The 18,778-nt window shown below is 41.6% G+C and overlaps 6 protein-coding genes across 6 annotated transcripts in view; 1 reads left to right on the plus strand and 5 right to left on the minus strand.

Annotated features, from left to right (window-relative positions):
- LOC134181299 (dnaJ homolog subfamily C member 25 homolog) overlaps positions 1-8,715 on the minus strand; it is an 11,078-nt gene extending 2,363 nt beyond the window's left edge. The window contains exons 1-8 of the mRNA XM_062648546.1: positions 8,592-8,715; positions 8,444-8,532; positions 8,317-8,364; positions 7,017-7,071; positions 6,851-6,957; positions 1,032-1,103; positions 269-331; positions 130-194 (exon numbers count right to left, since the gene is read on the minus strand). Coding sequence (XP_062504530.1) covers positions 130-194; positions 269-331; positions 1,032-1,103; positions 6,851-6,957; positions 7,017-7,071; positions 8,317-8,364; positions 8,444-8,532; positions 8,592-8,715 — 623 coding nt within the window. The remainder of the gene's footprint in view (positions 1-129; positions 195-268; positions 332-1,031; positions 1,104-6,850; positions 6,958-7,016; positions 7,072-8,316; positions 8,365-8,443; positions 8,533-8,591) is intronic.
- Positions 8,716-8,940: 225 nt separating this feature from the next.
- On the minus strand, positions 8,941-10,059 carry LOC134180990 (uncharacterized). Its single transcript, XM_062648174.1, has one exon. It carries the CDS (start codon positions 9,727-9,729, stop codon positions 9,022-9,024), a length of 708 nt encoding a protein of 235 aa, XP_062504158.1. The 5' UTR covers positions 9,730-10,059; the 3' UTR covers positions 8,941-9,021.
- A 250-nt stretch (positions 10,060-10,309) lies between these two features.
- LOC134180989 (methylthioribose-1-phosphate isomerase-like) lies at positions 10,310-12,129 on the minus strand. Its single transcript, XM_062648173.1, has 2 exons — positions 11,912-12,129; positions 10,310-11,421 (listed from the first exon to the last, which is right to left on the minus strand). The coding sequence occupies exons 1-2, from the start codon at positions 12,041-12,043 to the stop codon at positions 10,495-10,497; spliced, it is 1,059 nt and encodes a 352-aa protein (XP_062504157.1). The 5' UTR covers positions 12,044-12,129; the 3' UTR covers positions 10,310-10,494.
- Positions 12,067-13,475, plus strand: LOC134180988 (formylglycine-generating enzyme-like). The gene is made up of 2 exons (XM_062648172.1): positions 12,067-12,129; positions 12,249-13,475. The coding sequence occupies exons 1-2, from the start codon at positions 12,127-12,129 to the stop codon at positions 13,383-13,385; spliced, it is 1,140 nt and encodes a 379-aa protein (XP_062504156.1). The 5' UTR covers positions 12,067-12,126; the 3' UTR covers positions 13,386-13,475.
- LOC134180991 (BET1-like protein) lies at positions 13,426-14,965 on the minus strand. The gene is made up of 3 exons (XM_062648175.1): positions 14,834-14,965; positions 14,695-14,751; positions 13,426-13,690 (listed from the first exon to the last, which is right to left on the minus strand). The coding sequence occupies exons 1-3, from the start codon at positions 14,942-14,944 to the stop codon at positions 13,520-13,522; spliced, it is 339 nt and encodes a 112-aa protein (XP_062504159.1). The 5' UTR covers positions 14,945-14,965; the 3' UTR covers positions 13,426-13,519.
- A 176-nt stretch (positions 14,966-15,141) lies between these two features.
- Positions 15,142-18,774, minus strand: LOC134181128 (uncharacterized). Its single transcript, XM_062648335.1, has 2 exons — positions 18,565-18,774; positions 15,142-18,500 (listed from the first exon to the last, which is right to left on the minus strand). The coding sequence occupies exons 1-2, from the start codon at positions 18,721-18,723 to the stop codon at positions 15,339-15,341; spliced, it is 3,321 nt and encodes a 1,106-aa protein (XP_062504319.1). The 5' UTR covers positions 18,724-18,774; the 3' UTR covers positions 15,142-15,338.
- Between the last annotated feature and the right edge of the window lie 4 nt (positions 18,775-18,778).

The following is an 18,778-nucleotide window of genomic DNA, read 5'->3' on the forward strand; positions in this document are numbered from 1 at the left end:
ATAAAAAGAGATTTTTCACCCCTTAAAACGGATTTTGTCACCCCTTAATTAAATGGATTTGGCCAAATCAAGTTTCTTTAATCTTGTTGCTCTCTGTTATCAGTTCACACCGGTTGCATTTAATCCTACCTGACGTCCACGTTTTCTTCCAACATTTTCCGAAGTACGGCTTCTTCGTCAGCTTTGACGTCCTCCTTTGGAAATACGAACACACAGCCAGTGACACAACCGGATAAATACTAATTAGTAATACTCAATTGCAAACAACCTTTGGTCTCTTACGCCTTTCTATCTTCGAAAGCAGTCCCAACTCGTTTGCCTTAGAAACAGCCTATGATGTCAGAAAAAATATTATGCAAGTATCATAAACTAGAAAGGGCAAAAAATGTCCATATAACTTATTATAACACAAGGTGGCCTCAAGCTGCTAAGCAGCTTTCTGCACGTGATGGATGGAGTGTGGGAGGAAAAAAGGAGAAAGGAAAGCAATGAAAATTGACAAAGTTTGACATTCATTTCCCATCATTTCATTAATTACTTTTAGTTCAATGTGTCAGGTAGGCCATTAAATTCACGTTGTTAGTCAGTCAAGGGATGATGTGGTAGAAGTACTAACTAGATTGATGACAGACTTTCAGGTTCACATCACAGGTGCAACAACAACTACATCTTTCTAAGTGAGAATTATCATTCTTCTGTTAAAAACAATTGCAGTACTGTAGTTTATGGTTATCTCTAAGTTTAAAGGATAGATGTCCTGTATGTTTAGTTGTCTTTACTAAAGAAGAAAGAAAGAAAAACACAATTCAGCCGTGCCTCCTACTTGTACATATATTGACTATGGTTTTTCTCTTATTTTTTGGCAAACACATTTAATAAAAACTTAATTAAAGTAATCCAAGACAGACCAAGTGTTACAGGTTCGACTGTACATACAAAGTACTGACATACACCGTGATTCTAGTGGATTGCAGACACAGTGAAGGGTACGTGGATGTGTCAAGATGTCAGTCACCACACTCAACCCTCACCATAGTTCTGTACTTTGGCTCATTGAGCAGATACTTCATGGCATCGTTGTACCGCCACCAGCCATGCATATACTAACAACAAGAAACAACACAAAATTCAATACAGTAAATTGATCACTGTCAAACACAACAGCTACTGCCTACATAAACATTTTCACTACGATTCACAACTTTCTGGGCTGCAGTCACGCGACATGAATTTGTATGTAGTCTCGCTCTTTCCGCCTTTTCAATCGACTTCAAATAGTCTTCAGAAATTCTACAATTCTAAAAGTCTGTCTGGGCTTGTCTGTCTGTCTATCTATGTCGGTTAGCATCTGTTTGAGTTGCGTTTGAGTTGAAATGAGATGTTGCAGCTGTTCAGGAAAACCTACTTTGTAACTCGCCCCTATTTAGTGCTCTTGATAACCAGTCTGTTTTGCCTAGTGAGTGACACAACAACGCTTGAAGAGTGACTACAAGCGGACCTTTAACTACATTTCTTCCTCAATCAAAACAAACTGATTGTATAACGAATGACTAGTGTTCAGTCCTTTTCCAGGCTGTCATTGGAAAAATTCTCTCAAAGGATTTTAGCGCATATCCGAAATTTTCACAAGAGTGACGAATGTCCACATAGTTTTAATGGATCGGAACAGTGCCCTAAATGCTTTCGGTGGCATTTGAAGCTACAAAACATTTGTCAAGCTCCACGTGTTAGGGCATTGATCGTAACGAAGATACATCCAACAGAGTGAGATTGTATGAGAAACCTTTACGGGAAGTTTATCTGAAGCCAAAGTAAACTTACGTGGTGACACTGAGCATGAGGCATGGAGTTTGATCAACTCTCTTCAGGTCGAGGACATCCTCACGTCCCTACCACCATGTTCCACTAGCAATCTTCCACTTTGTCTTCGGTCCTTGTTCCAAGATTGTTGCAGCATTCCTCTTAGAAAGATTGAAAATGATCCATCTAATGACGTGGGATAAAAGCTTCTGTTTTTACTACCTAGAATGTTGTTGCAACCTCATGTATGCGGTGGCAAAGTTGGAGTAAAAGCTCGGCATCAGCATTTCCTAAATTTTCATTGGAAAGAGCTAATCCATTTCAAGAATGTAACTGCACGAAAACAACCGTCATATGGTAACAACAGAAGAAAAACTGCTCTACATTTGGTTCAGTCAGGTGAAATTTCTAGGGCAGCCAGGGTTTTGACAAGTCAAGGTTTAGCTCCAGAAAGTGATGATGTTCTTCAAATGTTGAAGCTGAAACATCCGGTGGAAGCATCAATTCTAGTAAGATTCCTAGCGGATTAGGTATGCCAGATCCTATATGCCTCGATAAATCTGTTTTTGTCAATGCTATTAAACGCTCTCAGGATGTGGACTTTCAGGATTAAGGTATGAACATGTTCAAATTCTACTTAATAACAAAATCACTTTTCATTCATTATTGTCAGTGTGTAATACCATAGCTTCTGGTGATGCCCCTCATACAATCATTCCATTACTTTCTGCTTCAAAGCTAATACCTCTGCCAAAGACTGAATCTGATGTAAGACCAATACCTATTGGAGAAGTCTTTCGGCGACTTACAGCTAAGACCATCTGTCAGCAGAAGTCCTCTGACTTTTCTCTCTTCTTTTCTCCCCTACAACATGGTATTGCTACACCTGAGGAAGGGGAAGTGCTCACACACCACATTCGAATTCTACTAAAAAGAACCCTGATTGGTCAATTCTTAAAACGAACATCAGAAATGCTTTTAACTCAGTGCCTAGAGAAAGCCTTTTACAACAAATTGCACATCAGGTTGCAGATATATACCCTCATGTCAAGCAACTGTATGGAGAGCTCAGCTCCTTGACCTATGTCACGAGCAAACGTTTACAGGTACTCTCATCAAGTGAAGGGGTTTATCAAGGTGACCCTTTGGGTCCGGCTCTGTTTTCTGCCACTATCCACCCTGTTCTATGCGAGGTATTGACTCGACCTGATGAAGCCACTAGACTTGCATATTTGAATGATGTGTATGTGGTTGGGCCAACTGAAAGCTTCAATCAGTTTTTAAAAATCTCAAATCTTCTTTCTTGAAAGTTGGGTTAGAAATTTGTGACAGAAAGTGTGAACTGTATTGTCCATCTGGTGAGTGTTGCAATTTTCCAACTCCTGTTCTGTTGCATACGATGGAACTATCATTTTGGGCACTCCTACAGGGAATTCAGACTTCATACGATCTCAATGCATGGATATAGCCAAATCTGGTGATCGTCTTTGTTCTGAACTTGTCAAGTTGAATGACAGTCAAAGCTCAATGTTGATTTTACGTCACTGTCATGTTCCTCGACTGAATTACCTGGCAAGACAAATGTTTCCTGTTGATCTGCAAGCAGCAGCAAACATACATGATAATATGACTAGATCATCGTTTGAAACTATTATCGGTTACAATCATCTGGATGATATCAATTGGAAACAAGCAACTTTAAAGATCAAATTTGGTGGGTTTGGATTGACACGGATCAGTCAAATTTCACCAGCAGCTTTCTTATCTTCATGGTGTCAAGCCATGAAAGACTTATCTAAGAGGTTTTCGTAATTTTCTGATTTAGTCAACTTTCTTCAAAGCAGCAAATCACTGTCAGGGTCAATCGGCTCCACTGTGGCTTGTTCCTATCAAACTTTACCACCAATGACCAAGTCAAACCACGAGCATGGAAAACAACAGTCTCTTGATGACTTTATTTCATATCCAAAGAAATTACAGCATTGATTATCCACAAAGATTGCCAGTGATAGTGCTACTGATATTACTATACAAGCACAGTCTGATAGAGATGCAGCACGGTTGAGATCCCTGCAAGGATGAGGGGCTGGTGCATGGCTTGATGTCATTCCCACATCTGCTAAGCACGCTTTAAAAACAATTGAATTTTCTTTAGCGTATTACCTGAGGTTGGGAGTGGCTCTACCTTTCACCAATTGGATTAAAAAGTGTGATTGTGGTCATGATTTCAGATGAATATGGTTACCATCTTTTAACCTGCAAATATGGGGTGGACCTGTGTGGTCTCACAATTCAGTCTTGAATGGGTTGAGTGAGTGCCTGTCTGACCTTCACCTTCCCCATCAAACAGAACCAAGACATCAATACATCAATACTGAAGACCTATTGATGTGTCCCTGGCTCATCCGTGGAGTCAAGACATTATTAGGAGAGCTAGCAAGGAAAATGGTCATGCTGTCGTGACAACAGAAGAAAAGAAAATGAAAAAATATTCAGAAGAGCTTGATCCAGGAGGATATGTATCAAGATGTGTTCCTCTTGTGATAGAACATTTTGGGAGGTGGGACACAAAGGCAGAGTATTTCTTGCAGCATTTGTCACAACAGTCAGCAAATCCAGTAGCCAATTCTAATGCTTCCATGTTCATGTCATATTAGAGAAAAAGATTTTCTACAATTCTGCAAAGATGCAATGCCAAAGTTATCCTTAAGGCCTGTCCACACTAGACCAGAATGGATCGCGATTCGATCGCGATCCTACCGATCGCGATCCGATCGGGATAGCGAGCGTCCACACTGCACTTTGAAAACGATACCTCCGCCTCATTTCGCTATCACGTGACTGATGACCGATGTGTATGTGTGGTTTCTTTGCTTGTAGAAAGCGTTGATACAGCGACGTAAGGTGAGCGAGAACAAAGACGAGTGAGGAGTGCTAGATGTTCCGACTACACGCGTAGCGTACGTGAAGGTAACGCCCACTATTTCTAATTGGATTCAACCGATCGCGATCGAATCCACCTCGCGATGTGGATCGGACGGATCGCGATCCGATCGCGATCGAGTTGCAAGTGTGGACAGCGTTGCGGTTGGATCGCGATCCAGTTGCCAGTGTGGACAGGCCTTTAGAAAACTTCCAAAACTGTCACATAATCATGGTGATTTAGATAGATTTAATTTGACATTCAAGGTCAAGTCCATTAGTTTATGACTTTGTTGTTTGAGGCCTAATTTGTATTTAAAAAATCCTAGCATATGTATAAGTAAAATGTGTATGAGAATAGATTATCTGTCTATCTGTCTGTCTGTCCATCCATCCATCCATCCATCCGACTCTCTGTGTCTTTTTGTCTGTCTGTCTGTCTGTTTGTCCATCCACCCATCCGTCTGTCTGTCTGTCTGTCTGTCAATACATATATTTTCAAACATTGAACTATTATACACCATCTAAGCAAAGCAACTAAATACCACCCAAGCCAATAGAGCTTGGTTCTACCTACAACTATTTATGTTTATGTTGCTGTCTCTTGAAACAATCTTCTTTATTTTACTGTCAATCACTCTAGCATTTGATCGTTGTAGACACACAGAAAACACAGATCTCCAGTACGTCTTGAAGGTTGATGCAGTTGGCTTTCTGTCTTCGTCTCTTGATAGCTGTGACAGTTTCTTCAAATAGTCTCCAGCTTTCTCTCCCCAACAGCCAAAATGTTTGAAGACTATAGGCACAAATGTTGGTCGAAAACTTCCAGGCAAGAGCTCCTGGTCGTACTTTTTGATCTTCAGATTTTCTCTTCTAGTTGCCGCTGCTCTCTGAGTTGTAGCTGATAAAACTTCTGTGTCATTACTCCAGGGATGAACAAGTGCAATATCCAATTCAAGATCCACCCCAATGCCAAATATATCTGTCTGTCTGTCTGCCTGTCTGTCTGTCCATCCATCCATCCGTCTGTCTGTGTCTGTCTGTCTGTCTGTCTGTCTGTCTATCTGTCTGTTCGTTAGTCTCATTCTTATTGACAAGTCAATTTTGTATGACAATGTTGTATGACAAATTAAATTGTATGACTCTCTATCCGTCCCACAACACAATAAACATTAATGCATGTTTTACAGACATTTCAGAACAATAATGTTTGCTACATAAGGAAGCCATTAAATCCATTTATTGTAACCAATTCTATGACTTTCAACTAGCAAACAGCAAACCCATCTGTACCCAATAATAATATACTTGACAATTTCTAGAATGAAAATTGGAGTAATTCAGTGTTTCCGCTGGCTGATCGCCAAATAGCCAAATAACACAAACAGATTTCGCTGGCGATAAAATGGTAATGCCTCGTCGCTAATTTGGCTAACTGTTACAGTGTACCATGTACGCCTTTCTCAGGATCAGATTTTGCAAGCACAGTCATTACAGAGCACATTACTAATTAGTACAATGCATTAGAGCTCCATTGGAATGCTTTTGGTGCACTCTCCTTGTGTACTGTACGGCTTCCGTAATGAGCATTGAACTATAGAAATAAGGTTCTGAAGACGTCAGTGCTAAAGTAAAACGAAAGCAGACCGATATATGCTAGAAACCACAACAAAGAGGACAATAAAGATGACCTCAATGATGCTAAACATATATGTAGGTTAGACAGAAGTGCCGAAACTTCAAGACTTTGATTTTTTTGATTTTGACAGAGTTTTTAAATTTTGGTATAACTAGCCAAGAAGGATGGCACTGAATGCTAGAAGTGTGGTTTGTGGACTTAGTCTTACCAAAGTCACGTTTCTTTGAGCACAACATGTGCATGTCAGATTTACTACTACGTTTGTTGTGACAATTGATGAATGCTGCCTGTCTGTTAGACCAGGTTAAACTTGAATCAATAGTAACGTCACTGTTGTCTTTTAGATTAATTAGCAGTTTGATGTTTGGGCAATTTTTTCTTGGCTCTGAATAAAGTGCTTGGCTACAAATGAACAAACCCCTTTAGCCAAGTCCTTGGCTACTAATCGAAAATTTCCAGCAGAAACACTGAGTAATTGCATTTGCTCACTTGAAATATAGATACAAATGTGATGACACCAGCAATCACGACTCGTACGTCGACCTGAGGTGACATACGGCGTCTGTAATATCGATAGTAATGACCATAAAATTCCTCTAAAAATCGACAAAAGTCATTTCACGTCGAAAAGTATTATTGATGAATCGGTAGTTACCTGGATGGTCCAACATGTAGTCGTAGTCTCGTCTAGACTCGTCATCTTTGAGGATCTACAATGTGATCGAAACAGTTACAACTAATCTTACATAAAGTAATTGGAAATATAGAGGTAACAAAGATACAAGCATCTCTGCACTACAGTAAAGACCTTTTCACATTTGAAGTGCATTCAAAGAGCAATCAATCACAGTGAATGTGAATTGGATGTGGAGTCAACGCACATGGAGCTATTTAGCATTAGAACATATGAGGGTTTGAGAGCTAAAGTGGCGTAAGTGACACATTAGGCAGAATTGAGTTAGGCCGCGGAGATGATACAGAGCAATGATATCTACCTAGTGCTAGATTGGCGTAAGCGACAGAAGCGTAGGTGTGTCAGAAATCAGACACTCCGCTATAGCACTATGGAAGTAAGAGGTATCGCAAGGGCTGTAGTGGTGTATCTCCTAGCACGCGTTACTTTAAGCAAATTGAGTGTACACTCGAATGGCAGATCAGAGTGAGGAAGGAACGACTAGGACTAACTTTCACTGCACTAGTGTATATTCATTTCAAGTTGATTAGTTAGAAAGAAGTCTCCTTGACTTTATGTAAATCACAAACTTTGCTTTCAATTTTCTTGAAACTAAGTGCCTGGTGCTTACGCCACTTTAGCTGTCAACCCCTCATATAATGTCATAGACACGAACACAGATAAGATGCGCATTAGAATCTGCATTCATTGCATTGATTGTCAGTCTCTTCACGTTTATTGTTCCCTAGCTGACAGACAAACAGACAAACAAACAGATAGAATAATAGACACACAAACAAAAGACAGAAAGACAGATAAACTGATAGACACACAAACAGACAAACAGACAAATGGACAGACAGGCAAACAGACAGACAAACAGACAGACAGTCACAGTCAGTATTTAGTTGCTTTGCTTAGATGGTGTATAATAGTTCAATGTTTGAAAATATATGTATTGACAGTCAGACAGACAGACAGACAGACAAACAAACAAACAGAAAGACAGACAGACCAGACAAACAGACAACAGACAGACAGACAGACAGACAGGCAGGCAGACAAACAGACAGACAGATAGACAAACAGACAGACACACAAACAGACAGACAAACAAACAGATAGAATAATAGACACACAAACAAACAGACAGAAAGACAGATAAACTGATAGACACACAAACAGACAAACAGACAAATGGACAGACAGACAAACAGACAAATGGACAGACGGGCAAACAAACAGACAGACAGACAGACAGATAACATACAGACAGACAAACCTCATACGCATTTGCAACTTCACGGAACTTCTCTTCTGGATCGGATTCCTACACAGCCCAGCCACAACATAAACTCCACTCCATACACGTCATCACTAATATATGACGTCATACACACAGATTTTACCTTACTAACGTCCGGATGATACTTTCTAGCCAAGCGACGATACGATTTCGCAATATCTTGCTTGTCACTATCTCTGTTTATCCCGAGAACTGAAAAGAGCAAGCGAATCGCCCATGACAACAAAGAAAGTCAAAGGCGCATGCGTTACCATCATAGCAATTCTTTTTGCCACAGTATAGACCCTCGATTAACGCTGTAGCGTGACAACGGACGGCAAGCGTTATAAGAATAAAAGAGACGATAGGAATAACGGAAGCCGTAAAGGCAGCCATCACGGATAATTAATTAAAGAGATCACGTGACATAGTCACGTGGCACAGTAGACTTTAAAAATAATTAGTCTTAATTTTATGTCAAAATTAATATATCATATTGTGCTACAAATGTAATTTTAAAACAAATCTCAACCACATTAAATTAATTTATAAAAATATATTTATTAATTTATTCTTGATTTATGTATGTTATTATTAATTTATCTTTTTGTTGTGCTCAACCAGATCAGTCTGGTTTGTAAAGTCTATTAAAAGTACCGGAAGCAAACCCTGCTTCAGAAGTACTTAGACCATCACGGCAGTCTAGAAAGAAGACATGACTTTACGAAGGATCCGAGTAGATCCCAGAAGCACTGTTTTCTGTAAGTGCTGCAGGTTGTGATGACCTGGAATCATGTCCAGCCACCGTGCAATACCTGCGTGCACTGTGCCCAAAGCTCCCAAGACCACCGGAACCACCAGTGTTCGACAATGCCACATGCGGCTTATCTCCACTCGCAAGTCGCTGTACTTCGCCAACTTCTCAGCATGTTTCTTGCCAATGTTGCCATCAGCAGGACAGCTGATATCAATAAGAAGACAAGTGTTTGTCTTCCTATTTCTGAGACAGATGTCTGGACGATTGGCTTTGATCTTCCTGGCAGTGGGGATGGTGGTATCCCACATCATAGTAATGTCATCCATCTCCACAAGCCTATCAGGATGATGCCGGTACCATCTGCTCTCCACTGGAACCCCAAAATGGCGACAAACGTCCCAGTGAATGATGGATGCCACCTGATTGTGTCGATCAGTGTAATCCGTCGGTGCCAAAGCACTACAGCCTGCCACAATGTGGTCGACTGTCTCCAGGCCTACACTGCACATGCGGCAAGTAGGACTGACATCACGATGTAGAATCTTGCGCTCATAGTACCGAGTCCGAAGAGCTTGGTCTTGAGCAGCAACAACCAGTCCCTCAGTTGCAGCAGGAAGATTCGCTGCCTTTAGCCATCCGTAGGTCTCTTTCATGTCCACAGGCGGTTGCTCAGTGAGACGACGATACTGCCTATTATTAATTTATTAATTTTTTATTAATTTTTTATTTTTTTTTAATTTATTCATTTTAAAAATTAATTTATCAATATATTGATTTATTATTAATTTATTTATTGTTTTATTAATTTTTCATATTAATTTATTTATTTATTACTAATTTATTTATTTATTATTTAATTATTATTAATTTATTTATTTATTATTAATTTATTTATTTATTATTCATTTATCTATTTATGTGTCGTGCTCAACCAGATCAGTCTGGTTTGTAAAGTCTATTATTAATTTATTATTTTTTATTTATTTATTACTAATTTATTTATTTATTTACTTATTATTTATTTATTTATTATTTATTTATTTATGTGTCGTGCTCAACCAGATCAGTCTGGTTTGTAAAGTCTATTTTTATTTATTTATTATTTATTTATTTATTATTAATTTATCAATTTATTATTAGTTTATTGATTAATTGCCAAATTAGTATAAACAAATTAAAAGGTTTATGATTTCAAAATAAATTGGGAACAACCATACAACAGTAATATCAACTGTAATGGCATACTTGCAATACAAGAACTCGAAAACCAACCAAACAATAAGCCAGTACAAACACATAAGTAACACCATGATGCTACAAATAAATTTACATATTGACTCAGTTACTGTTGAATAAATTGTTTGATCAAACTTGTGTGTTTGAAAATCAGAACTTAATCAAAATTTCAAAAATTTGTATCAGACAGTCTGACTAGGTAATTCGTTGGGCATGAAGACTCCTCGTTCAGTGATAATACCTCCCGTAATCAACTCGGCAGGAGTGACATCGAACGCAGGATTCCAACACTCGATTCCTGGTGCTGCAATTCGTATACCTTGAATTGCTGTCAGCTCTTCTGCTGGTCGTTCTTCGATCACGATGTCGGCTCCCGATGCCCTCGACATGTCGATTGTTGTAAACGGTGCAGCAACGTAGAACGGAATTTTGTGATAGTTTGCTGCAACTGCTAGTTGATATGTACCAATCTTGTTCGCCGTGTCGCCATTGGCAACCACACGATCAGCACCGACAACTACGGCCGAGAGCTTTTTCTCTCTCATCAAGGCAGCTGCCATACTGTCAGCAATAAGAGTCGACGGGATTTTCTCATAGACGAGTTCGTATGCAGTGAGACGGGTGCCCTGATTGTATGGCCGTGTTTCTGTACAAAATGCATGCTCCAATATGCCTTTCTCGTGTAGAGCACGAATGACACCCAAAGCTGTGCCATAACCAGCTGAGGCCAATGACCCCGTGTTACAGTGAGTGAGTACACGTGCCTTCTCAGAACCAGCCAAACTGCTTGCAATGTGATTGGCTCCGTGTTCGCCAATAGATTTGTTGTCTGCGACATCTTTCTTAAGCATCGACTCAATGTCCGTGATAAGTCGAGATTTCACAGTTTCTGGATCGTCGGGATGATGACCGGCCAACTCTCTAGCTTGTAATGAAAATCTGTTTGCAGCTTCAGAGAGATTGACTGCCGTCGGTCGAGAGGTTTTCAGATAATCAAAAGATGAAGTCACAAAGTCTACAACTTCTTCAGACGATTGGAACTGTTTCGATTTCAGCTCCACTGCCATACTCAGAGTGCCGACTATTGCAATAGCAGGTGCCCCTCTCACCTGATGCCAGAAAAATATTGAATTTCAAGGTACAAACGTCCGAGTTTAGTGAGTTATAAATCAATTCAACAAATACCCTAGTTTAGTAAAAGACGTGTGTGTGTGTGTGTGTGTGTGTGTGTGTGTGTGCGTGCGTGTGTGGTGTGTGCACGTGTGTGTGTGTCTGTATGTGTGTGTGTGTGTGTGTGTGTGTGTGTGTGTGTGTGTGTGTGTGTGTGTGTGTGTGTGTGCGCGTGTGTGTGTGTGTGTGTCTGTATGTGTGTGTGTGTGTGTGTGTGTGTGTGTGTGTGTGTGTGTGTGTGTGTGTGTGTGTGCGTGTGTGTGTGTGTGTGTGTGTGTGTGTGTGTGTGTGTGTGCGTGTGTGTGTGTGTGTGTGTGTGTGTGTGTGTGTGTGTGTGTGTGTGTGTGTGTGTGTGTGCAGATACAAATAAAGATACACACAGACACAGATAGCTAGCTAAAGTCTATACGTATGTATTCTTCTGTTTACTTTCATCCGCTTGATTGCCTCCCATCCCTCACCAACCGTCTTTATCGGCTCGTATACGCTCTCGAAAGGTAACCTCAGCTGATCCAAGATTTCTAAACGCCCACATTCGTATCGTATTGCTTCCAGACTCATTGACGGATTTACGCATGCGCAATATTTTGCACTTCCTCTTCGTCTGACGGCAGCCGGTAGCACACATCTGCGGGCAGACAACTATGGTACGGCCTAATAGAATTCGCCTAGACTTCTAATGTACATATGAGTATACTTTGTTGCTGCACACGCGTCCGAGTTCAATCCTTCAAGTCGTTCACTGCGCGTGCGTGCTGTTTTGCAGGTTGTGAAACTGGCCCTGGCGAAATATGCAGCTCTAGCAGTCCTAATCGTGTCCAATGCGATGTTTTCCGTCTGCGAAGAGACTTGCGCCGGAAACACGGCAGCAAAGGAAACCGAAAGTAAACAAGGAAGTTGCAGTTGTGGTATGAACAGAGAGAAGCGGGACGTCAGAGATTCCCCGGATGATTATTCAAATATGTATTCTTTTGAAAAGAAAAATAGTGGTGAGTCTCCATACCGACGAACCAACCACATGGTGTTGATCCCAGGTGGAACGTTCACAATGGGATTAGATAAGCCAATTCTGCCTCAAGACGGTGAAGGTCCAGCTCGTCGGACGACCATTGATTCGTTCTACATGGATGTGTATGAAGTCACCAATGCCGAATTTGAATACTTTGTCAATCAGACTGGGTACAAAACTGAAGCCGAGAGATTCGGTAATTCGTTTGTGTTGGACTATCTCATACCCAATAAGATCCAAGAAAAAATCACTCAGGCTGTGGCGTCGGCCCCGTGGTGGTTGCCCGTGGATGGAGCAGATTGGAGACACCCGTTTGGACCTGGAACGACGATTGTGGACCGAATGGATCACCCCGTAGTTCACGTGTCGTGGAACGATGCTGTAGAGTTCTGCAAGTGGGCAGGAAAGGTGCTGCCTACCGAAGCAGAGTGGGAGTATGCGACGCGTGGAGGGTTAGAGAACAAACTGTTTCCATGGGGCGATGACTTACTTCCCAACGGGGAACACAGAATGAATATCTGGCAGGGATCATTCCCGACGAAAAACACAGTAGAAGACGGGTTCGAGACGACAGCCCCGGTGACCAGTTTCCCACCCAATAAATACGGATTATACAACACGGTTGGAAACGCATGGGAATGGGTGAACGACTGGTACAAAATACAGCACACGAGCGACGACCAACTGAATCCAACCGGGCCACTTCACGGCACAGACAGAGTAAAGAAGGGTGGATCGTACATGTGCCACAAGTCGTACTGCTATCGATATCGATGTGCTTCAAGAAGCAATAACACACCTGACAGCTCGGCTTCCAATCTGGGATTTCGCTGTGCGAGTCAAAAGCAACCGTCTGATGTGCCTGTCGTTGAACACGACCCTAAACTGAAGTAGTGAAAGCTTAATTAAGTGAGTAGTCTGTATCGCAGCTGGACGAAAATGTTGCTGTAGAAATTGGTAGCACATTACACTGTCATCGACTTATATTTACTGTACAAACCCTGCCATCTCGTCTCTTGAACGATCCCTTATTTGTGAGTTACCTTAGTGAAGAGATAGTAAAACAGAAAGAAGAGTATGATCAACGCGATTGCAAAGTAGCAAGTCAGTTTTCTGTTTGACGACCCGACCAACAGCATTCCCTTCACTCTGTTGACGGTGCCAGATAAGAGAGTGCCGGCACCACCAAATGAATCATCCTGGAAACAAACATCACAGAGTTCAAGAAAGGAAACCAATAATTGCAACCAGATTTACAGTAGAGATTAAAATATTTTCAAAAATTAAAATATTTAACTTAAACGTCATGCCCATAGGCTAAGTGGAGCATATGATGGTAGATGCGTGAGAATAGAGTGTCATAATTTACATAATAGTCTGACAATGACACCATCAGACGTGTTGTTTATCACATCTGTTGTGTCATGAAACTATTGTCCAATAGCATGGCAAGTTGGGCAAGTAGTGTCCTTTTTCAGAGAGTTAACTTGCAACTTCATAGTTTGCACTGGTGGGACTAGATGTGTCGACGACGTCCCTACCCTAACTGTACAGATTTATGAACAAAAACCTCTACCCTGTATCGTCTTCGTATCATTGGCAACAATCTTCTACTAAAAGAATTTGTCAATCCCAAACATGTTTTATGACCTACACCTCTTGACCTGCATGGACACTATACTATCTCACAATAATCTAATAAAATCTTTGCCTAAGAGTAATACCCCAAATGCCATTTTGATAAGATAAATCTACCAGATTAGACAGCCAGTTTCTCTGGATTCAACAAGTGTGATCCATTCGATAAAATTGAAACATTGTACTGTACAATCGCCAATTTCTTCTACGAATTATCAATACGAGATACATTCATCCATACAACACCATCCTGTTGACAACACCAAATATCCATTTTGCACTCTCCACTGCCACAAAAGTCAGAGTCGTGCATATCTTATAGTTAATCACCACCAACAGAAAACCATGAAAGAGGCAACTGTGATCTATCGATCGCAAGAGTGTAAATTACAAAAATTAAGACCCAGTCAACAAGCCCTACATTCATTCATTACAATACATGAAGACACTAAAATCACAAAGTAAATTTCTGTAGTTCATTTATTCATTCACTTCACTTTATAACTAGAATCACCAAAAACCAAGAAAAATAAACAAAACACTCATAGAAAACAACGACAAGCACCATGTCGTCGAGTTGAACGTTCTGACTCCGAGTTTCTCTTTCGATATCAGACGCAAGCTATCAGACATGACAATATCAGAAAGTGCAAGAGCAAAATTAAGTTTCGGAGTCGACGTCAATGGCTCATTGTTTGTCTTACAGACTTGAGAGATGACACTTTCATCGTCAAATTGTCTGTCAAATGATCGTTCTCTTGTTGTAGCATCTCTTCCGCATTAAGACCGCTCTTTCTTGCCTTTCCTCCACTCATTCTCGCCACAAAACCACGAGATCCGGGATATTATTCACCAATTGTCTGGACTGCGAGTAGCCTCGAAGTTCCAGACCGTCTCCCAAAGAAATGAAAGACGGTCTGGATCAACTTCTGATCAAACCGAGTTCGGAGACCGTCTCTCATTTCTTTTGGGAGACGGTCTGGAACTTCGAGGCTATGCGAGTACGTACACATTTTTTGTTTATTAATTAAGTATTTTATTTTAACTGCAAAGAGACAAGTTGAGGAACAAATACAATGCAACGAAAGGCAACCAATTTCAGAGTAAACAAGTTTATTCTCTACCAAGACTGCCTTGCCTGCACCCAAATATGCATAAAGTAAATCAAAATCCTTCATTATTGCTAATTGTCAACTTCTCAAAATTATGTCATCCAAATGGTGACGCTGTCGGATCAATGCTCTTAAACAAGTCAGCCAATGACTGTTTCTTCGGCTGTTCTTTGGCAGACGCTGGCATCACTTTTGGTGTAATACTACTGCTTTTCGGTGGTGGCATTTCCATCTTGATATCCAACACTGTCCCAGTTGGAGAAGCATACGGCAGCTCATCTTTCCTTGGTTCCGATAGTAATCTGTTCTCTCGAGGTGGTGTCTGCTCAGGTAGAGGCACTCTGCTTCTCTGTCGCGGATCACGTGAAGCCTGGATAGTCGATTCTTGTTCTTTCGGCTGTTGCCTTGACACGGAATGATTAAATCCTGTGGAATCAAACATGACAGCTGGTTCCTGGTGCGGTATATGTGATGACATGCCACCATGAGAAGGCATATAATGAGAGCTGTATGAACCACTTGGCAGGGCAGAATGAGACATAGTTGAGTTTGAGCGGTCTGATGTCTGGTAAGGTGCATTAGCAGGCATAAAATGAGGATCTTGTGATGGCTTAGAGCTGAGATACTGGGGCGCTTCCTGCTGATTGACCTGCTGTTCAGTGTGTCTGTATCCTTGTGAATGCATGTCAGGTCGTTGGTCCCAGTTTTGTTCCGAAGTTGAACGATTCTCATTGAATCCTTGTTGCCTGTCATCGGTGAACTGATCATGTGATTTGTGTCTTGTACTAGTTTCAAACGCTGGATAACCATACCCAACCTCTTCTCTCACCGGCAGATTGTATCTCAATTCTTTTGCAGGATCTCTCCGTACGATGTCATACGGTCCTTCATCACTTCGGCCTTGATCATATGGTATATCAGCATGTCTGTCCATTAATGGCTGAATATGTTCTCTCTCTCTGGGTGGCTGCCTGTCACCTCCTCCAACATGCACTTGCCTGACGTCTCTTCCAATGTCCGGTTGAGGTATTTCATATTCATTTGGTCTAGGTCGCTCTTCACGACCTAAATGACCCTGGACCGGAGGTCCCTGATTCTGATCAATGTTGTATCTCTCACTTGGCTGGTCATACAGTGCTTGTCTAGGTGGCTGGGTGTCACCAACATTTCTCCTAAATTGCCAATCCGTGTCTGAGCTTCTCATGTCTCGTTGCTGCGTTTCTGATTCATACCGTCTCTGTGGACTGAGTCTGTCTCTTGAAGACGGTTGCTTGTTTACGAAGTTTCCCACAGGATGGTCCACTACATCTTTCTCATATCCTTTCATGGCATGTAAAGGTGACAACTGTGGAAGTGCACTTCCAGATCTCTCATCTACAAATTGACCAATCTGCTTACTGCTAGGGTCTCCATCATAATGACTACGTTGAGGAATAGTTGGTGGAATAAATTTGTCTCGTGGCATCTCATTTCTGTATGCCCCAACTGCTCTCTCGTCCATGTCTCTCCCATACTCCCTTGCCAATGGAGGGCTGTACTTTTCTCGAGGAACATCATTTCCATATCCTGAACTCACCAATTGCCTATTCCCAAGGTGGTCCATCTGCCTACGACCGTCCATGTGTCTGGGATCATCCATGTGTCTGAGATCCTCCATCTGCCTGGGATCACCCATCGATCTAGAAGCCTCCATCTGTCTGGCAGCATCCATTTGTCTTGAAGCATCCATCTCTCTAGGATTGTCCATAAGTCTAGGACCATCCATGGGTCTAGGAACATCCATAGGTCTAGGACCATCCATCTGTCTAGGGTCATCTATTATTCTCGAACCATCTATTACCCTGTTCCTCAATCTGGATTCATCCATCAAACCTGGTGCATCCATCTGTCTACTTCTTTCGTCTCTGTCCAATCCTTGAAAGAGAGGACGAGGAGGTGAAGTCACTCTCTCTCTCATGTTTTCACCTGCGTATCCACCGACAAACCTCTCATTCACATACTCTCCCTGTGGTCGCTCATCAGCATACTTAACCATTGCCCTGTCTGTAGACATATATGAAGAATCCACTGTATTCCAGTTCTGTCTGTCTCTGTCAAGTCTATCCTTTGATGGTCTGTACTCTTGGTACTTCTGATCACCAGACTGACGAGAAAGAGGAAGAAAATCTGCTTGTTCACAAACGGGTTCTTCAATAAGCCTTTGTGGTGGCGGTCTTTCTTGTACATATGGAACTGGTTCTCCAAACCCCTTCTGTCTAGGGTCTAAATTGGTTGGATGTCTCATCTGACTGTCCATTGGCATTACTCCCATATTCTCTTGAGTCTCGCCTGCCAAACTCCTCACCTGGCCCACAACTATTCCAAGGGCATTTTTAGTGTAAGGTTCCTCCGGTTCAAATCTTGGTTTCTTTGGTGGGTGAGAATCAAAATTAGGTGGAATCTCATCCAGATCAAACTGCGGCACGACATCAAGACCACCTCTCATGTCTCTTTGTGAAATCCAGTCATTCTTACGTCCTCTATGAGGTTTGCTGTTGTTGTCAAAAGGTGGAGATCGTTGCCGTGGTCCCCAGTCGGGTCCTATTTGCTTGTCTACTACTAGAAGCGGTTGTCTTTGAGAAGCCCAGTTGTCTGGAGGTTGAGGCATTGGACCAGCAGGTTCTTCCAATATCACTTGCCTCTGAGGAATCCAATCATTTGGATGTCTGTCCTTCATGTGAATGTCTTCTTCCATGGCAGGCTGTCTATGTAAGGACCAGTTCTGCTGATTGTGTTGATTATCAGCAAGAGGTTCATGCTGAGGTACCCAGTCATTTGGATGAGGACCATCTTGCCATCCTTCCCCGCTGTCCAATTGATACCCAAACTGCTCAATGTGATCGCCAAATTCTTTCCTCTCGTTTTCGTCTCTCACCCATTCTTCACTTCTTGACTCGTAGTCCCACTCACCTACCTGCTGACGATACTCTCTAACATGCACCTCACTCACATGTGGTACACGAGTTCCAAGCAAAGGAGACTGTAAATGTGCAGGTACGTCTCCAGCAGGATACGACAACAGGACTGGTCGACCAGGCACGATAATTAGTTGTCGTTTTATACTTGAATGTGGAATGCCCCATCCTGGATTGACATCGATTTTGGCATTGTGAGTTGCATCATCACTGCCATACAAACGAGGAAGTTGCACACTGTCTTGTTGCATTCTTGTTTCAGGCACTGGCAAGTTGGCAGCCTCTTCTCGAGCTGAGTTTAGTGCCTTCAAGAACAATGCAAGTTATGTCATGTGTTCACTCATAGCTACAAAGTACTCTTAGGCTAACTTTCTGAAGAATTTCTTCTGTTTCAGGTGTCAGCTTGTCATGAGAGAAACGGCATTCTGGACCGTCATAGCAGTGATTTCCAGTGTGGTAGTACTTGCATGGAAATTCACGTGAAACAAGAGTCAAGAAAGAATTCAACACAAAGTATAGACTAAACATTGTCGTAAATGTTTGTTTACAGGTTGCTAAGCAGTTGAGTGACTCGATGTTCAGT

This window comes from Corticium candelabrum, chromosome 6 (assembly GCF_963422355.1).
Source record: "Corticium candelabrum chromosome 6, ooCorCand1.1, whole genome shotgun sequence".
Classification (NCBI taxonomy): domain Eukaryota; kingdom Metazoa; phylum Porifera; class Homoscleromorpha; order Homosclerophorida; family Plakinidae; genus Corticium; species Corticium candelabrum.

What these genes read in the sequence shown, in the direction of transcription:
- LOC134181128 (XM_062648335.1), bottom strand. Translation starts at nt 18,723, where the DNA reads ATGTTTAGTCTATACTTTGTGTTGAATTCTTTCTTGACTCTTGTTTCA. An exon ending in CAGAAGAAATTCTTCAGAAA is followed by an intron (nt 18,501 to 18,564) that starts GTTAGCCTAAGA and finishes TTGTTCTTGAAG; the next exon opens with GCACTAAACTCAGCTCGAGA.
- LOC134180991 (XM_062648175.1), bottom strand. Translation starts at nt 14,944, where the DNA reads ATGAGTGGAGGAAAGGCAAGAAAGAGCGGTCTTAATGCGGAAGAGATG. An exon ending in AAGTGTCATCTCTCAAGTCT is followed by an intron (nt 14,752 to 14,833) that starts GTAAGACAAACA and finishes CATGTCTGATAG; the next exon opens with CTTGCGTCTGATATCGAAAG. An exon ending in ACGTTCAACTCGACGACATG is followed by an intron (nt 13,691 to 14,694) that starts GTGCTTGTCGTT and finishes GTTTGTTTCCAG; the next exon opens with GATGATTCATTTGGTGGTGC.
- LOC134180989 (XM_062648173.1), bottom strand. Translation starts at nt 12,043, where the DNA reads ATGAGTCTGGAAGCAATACGATACGAATGTGGGCGTTTAGAAATCTTG. An exon ending in AGGCAATCAAGCGGATGAAA is followed by an intron (nt 11,422 to 11,911) that starts GTAAACAGAAGA and finishes TTCTGGCATCAG; the next exon opens with GTGAGAGGGGCACCTGCTAT.
- LOC134180990 (XM_062648174.1), bottom strand. Translation starts at nt 9,729, where the DNA reads ATGAAAGAGACCTACGGATGGCTAAAGGCAGCGAATCTTCCTGCTGCA.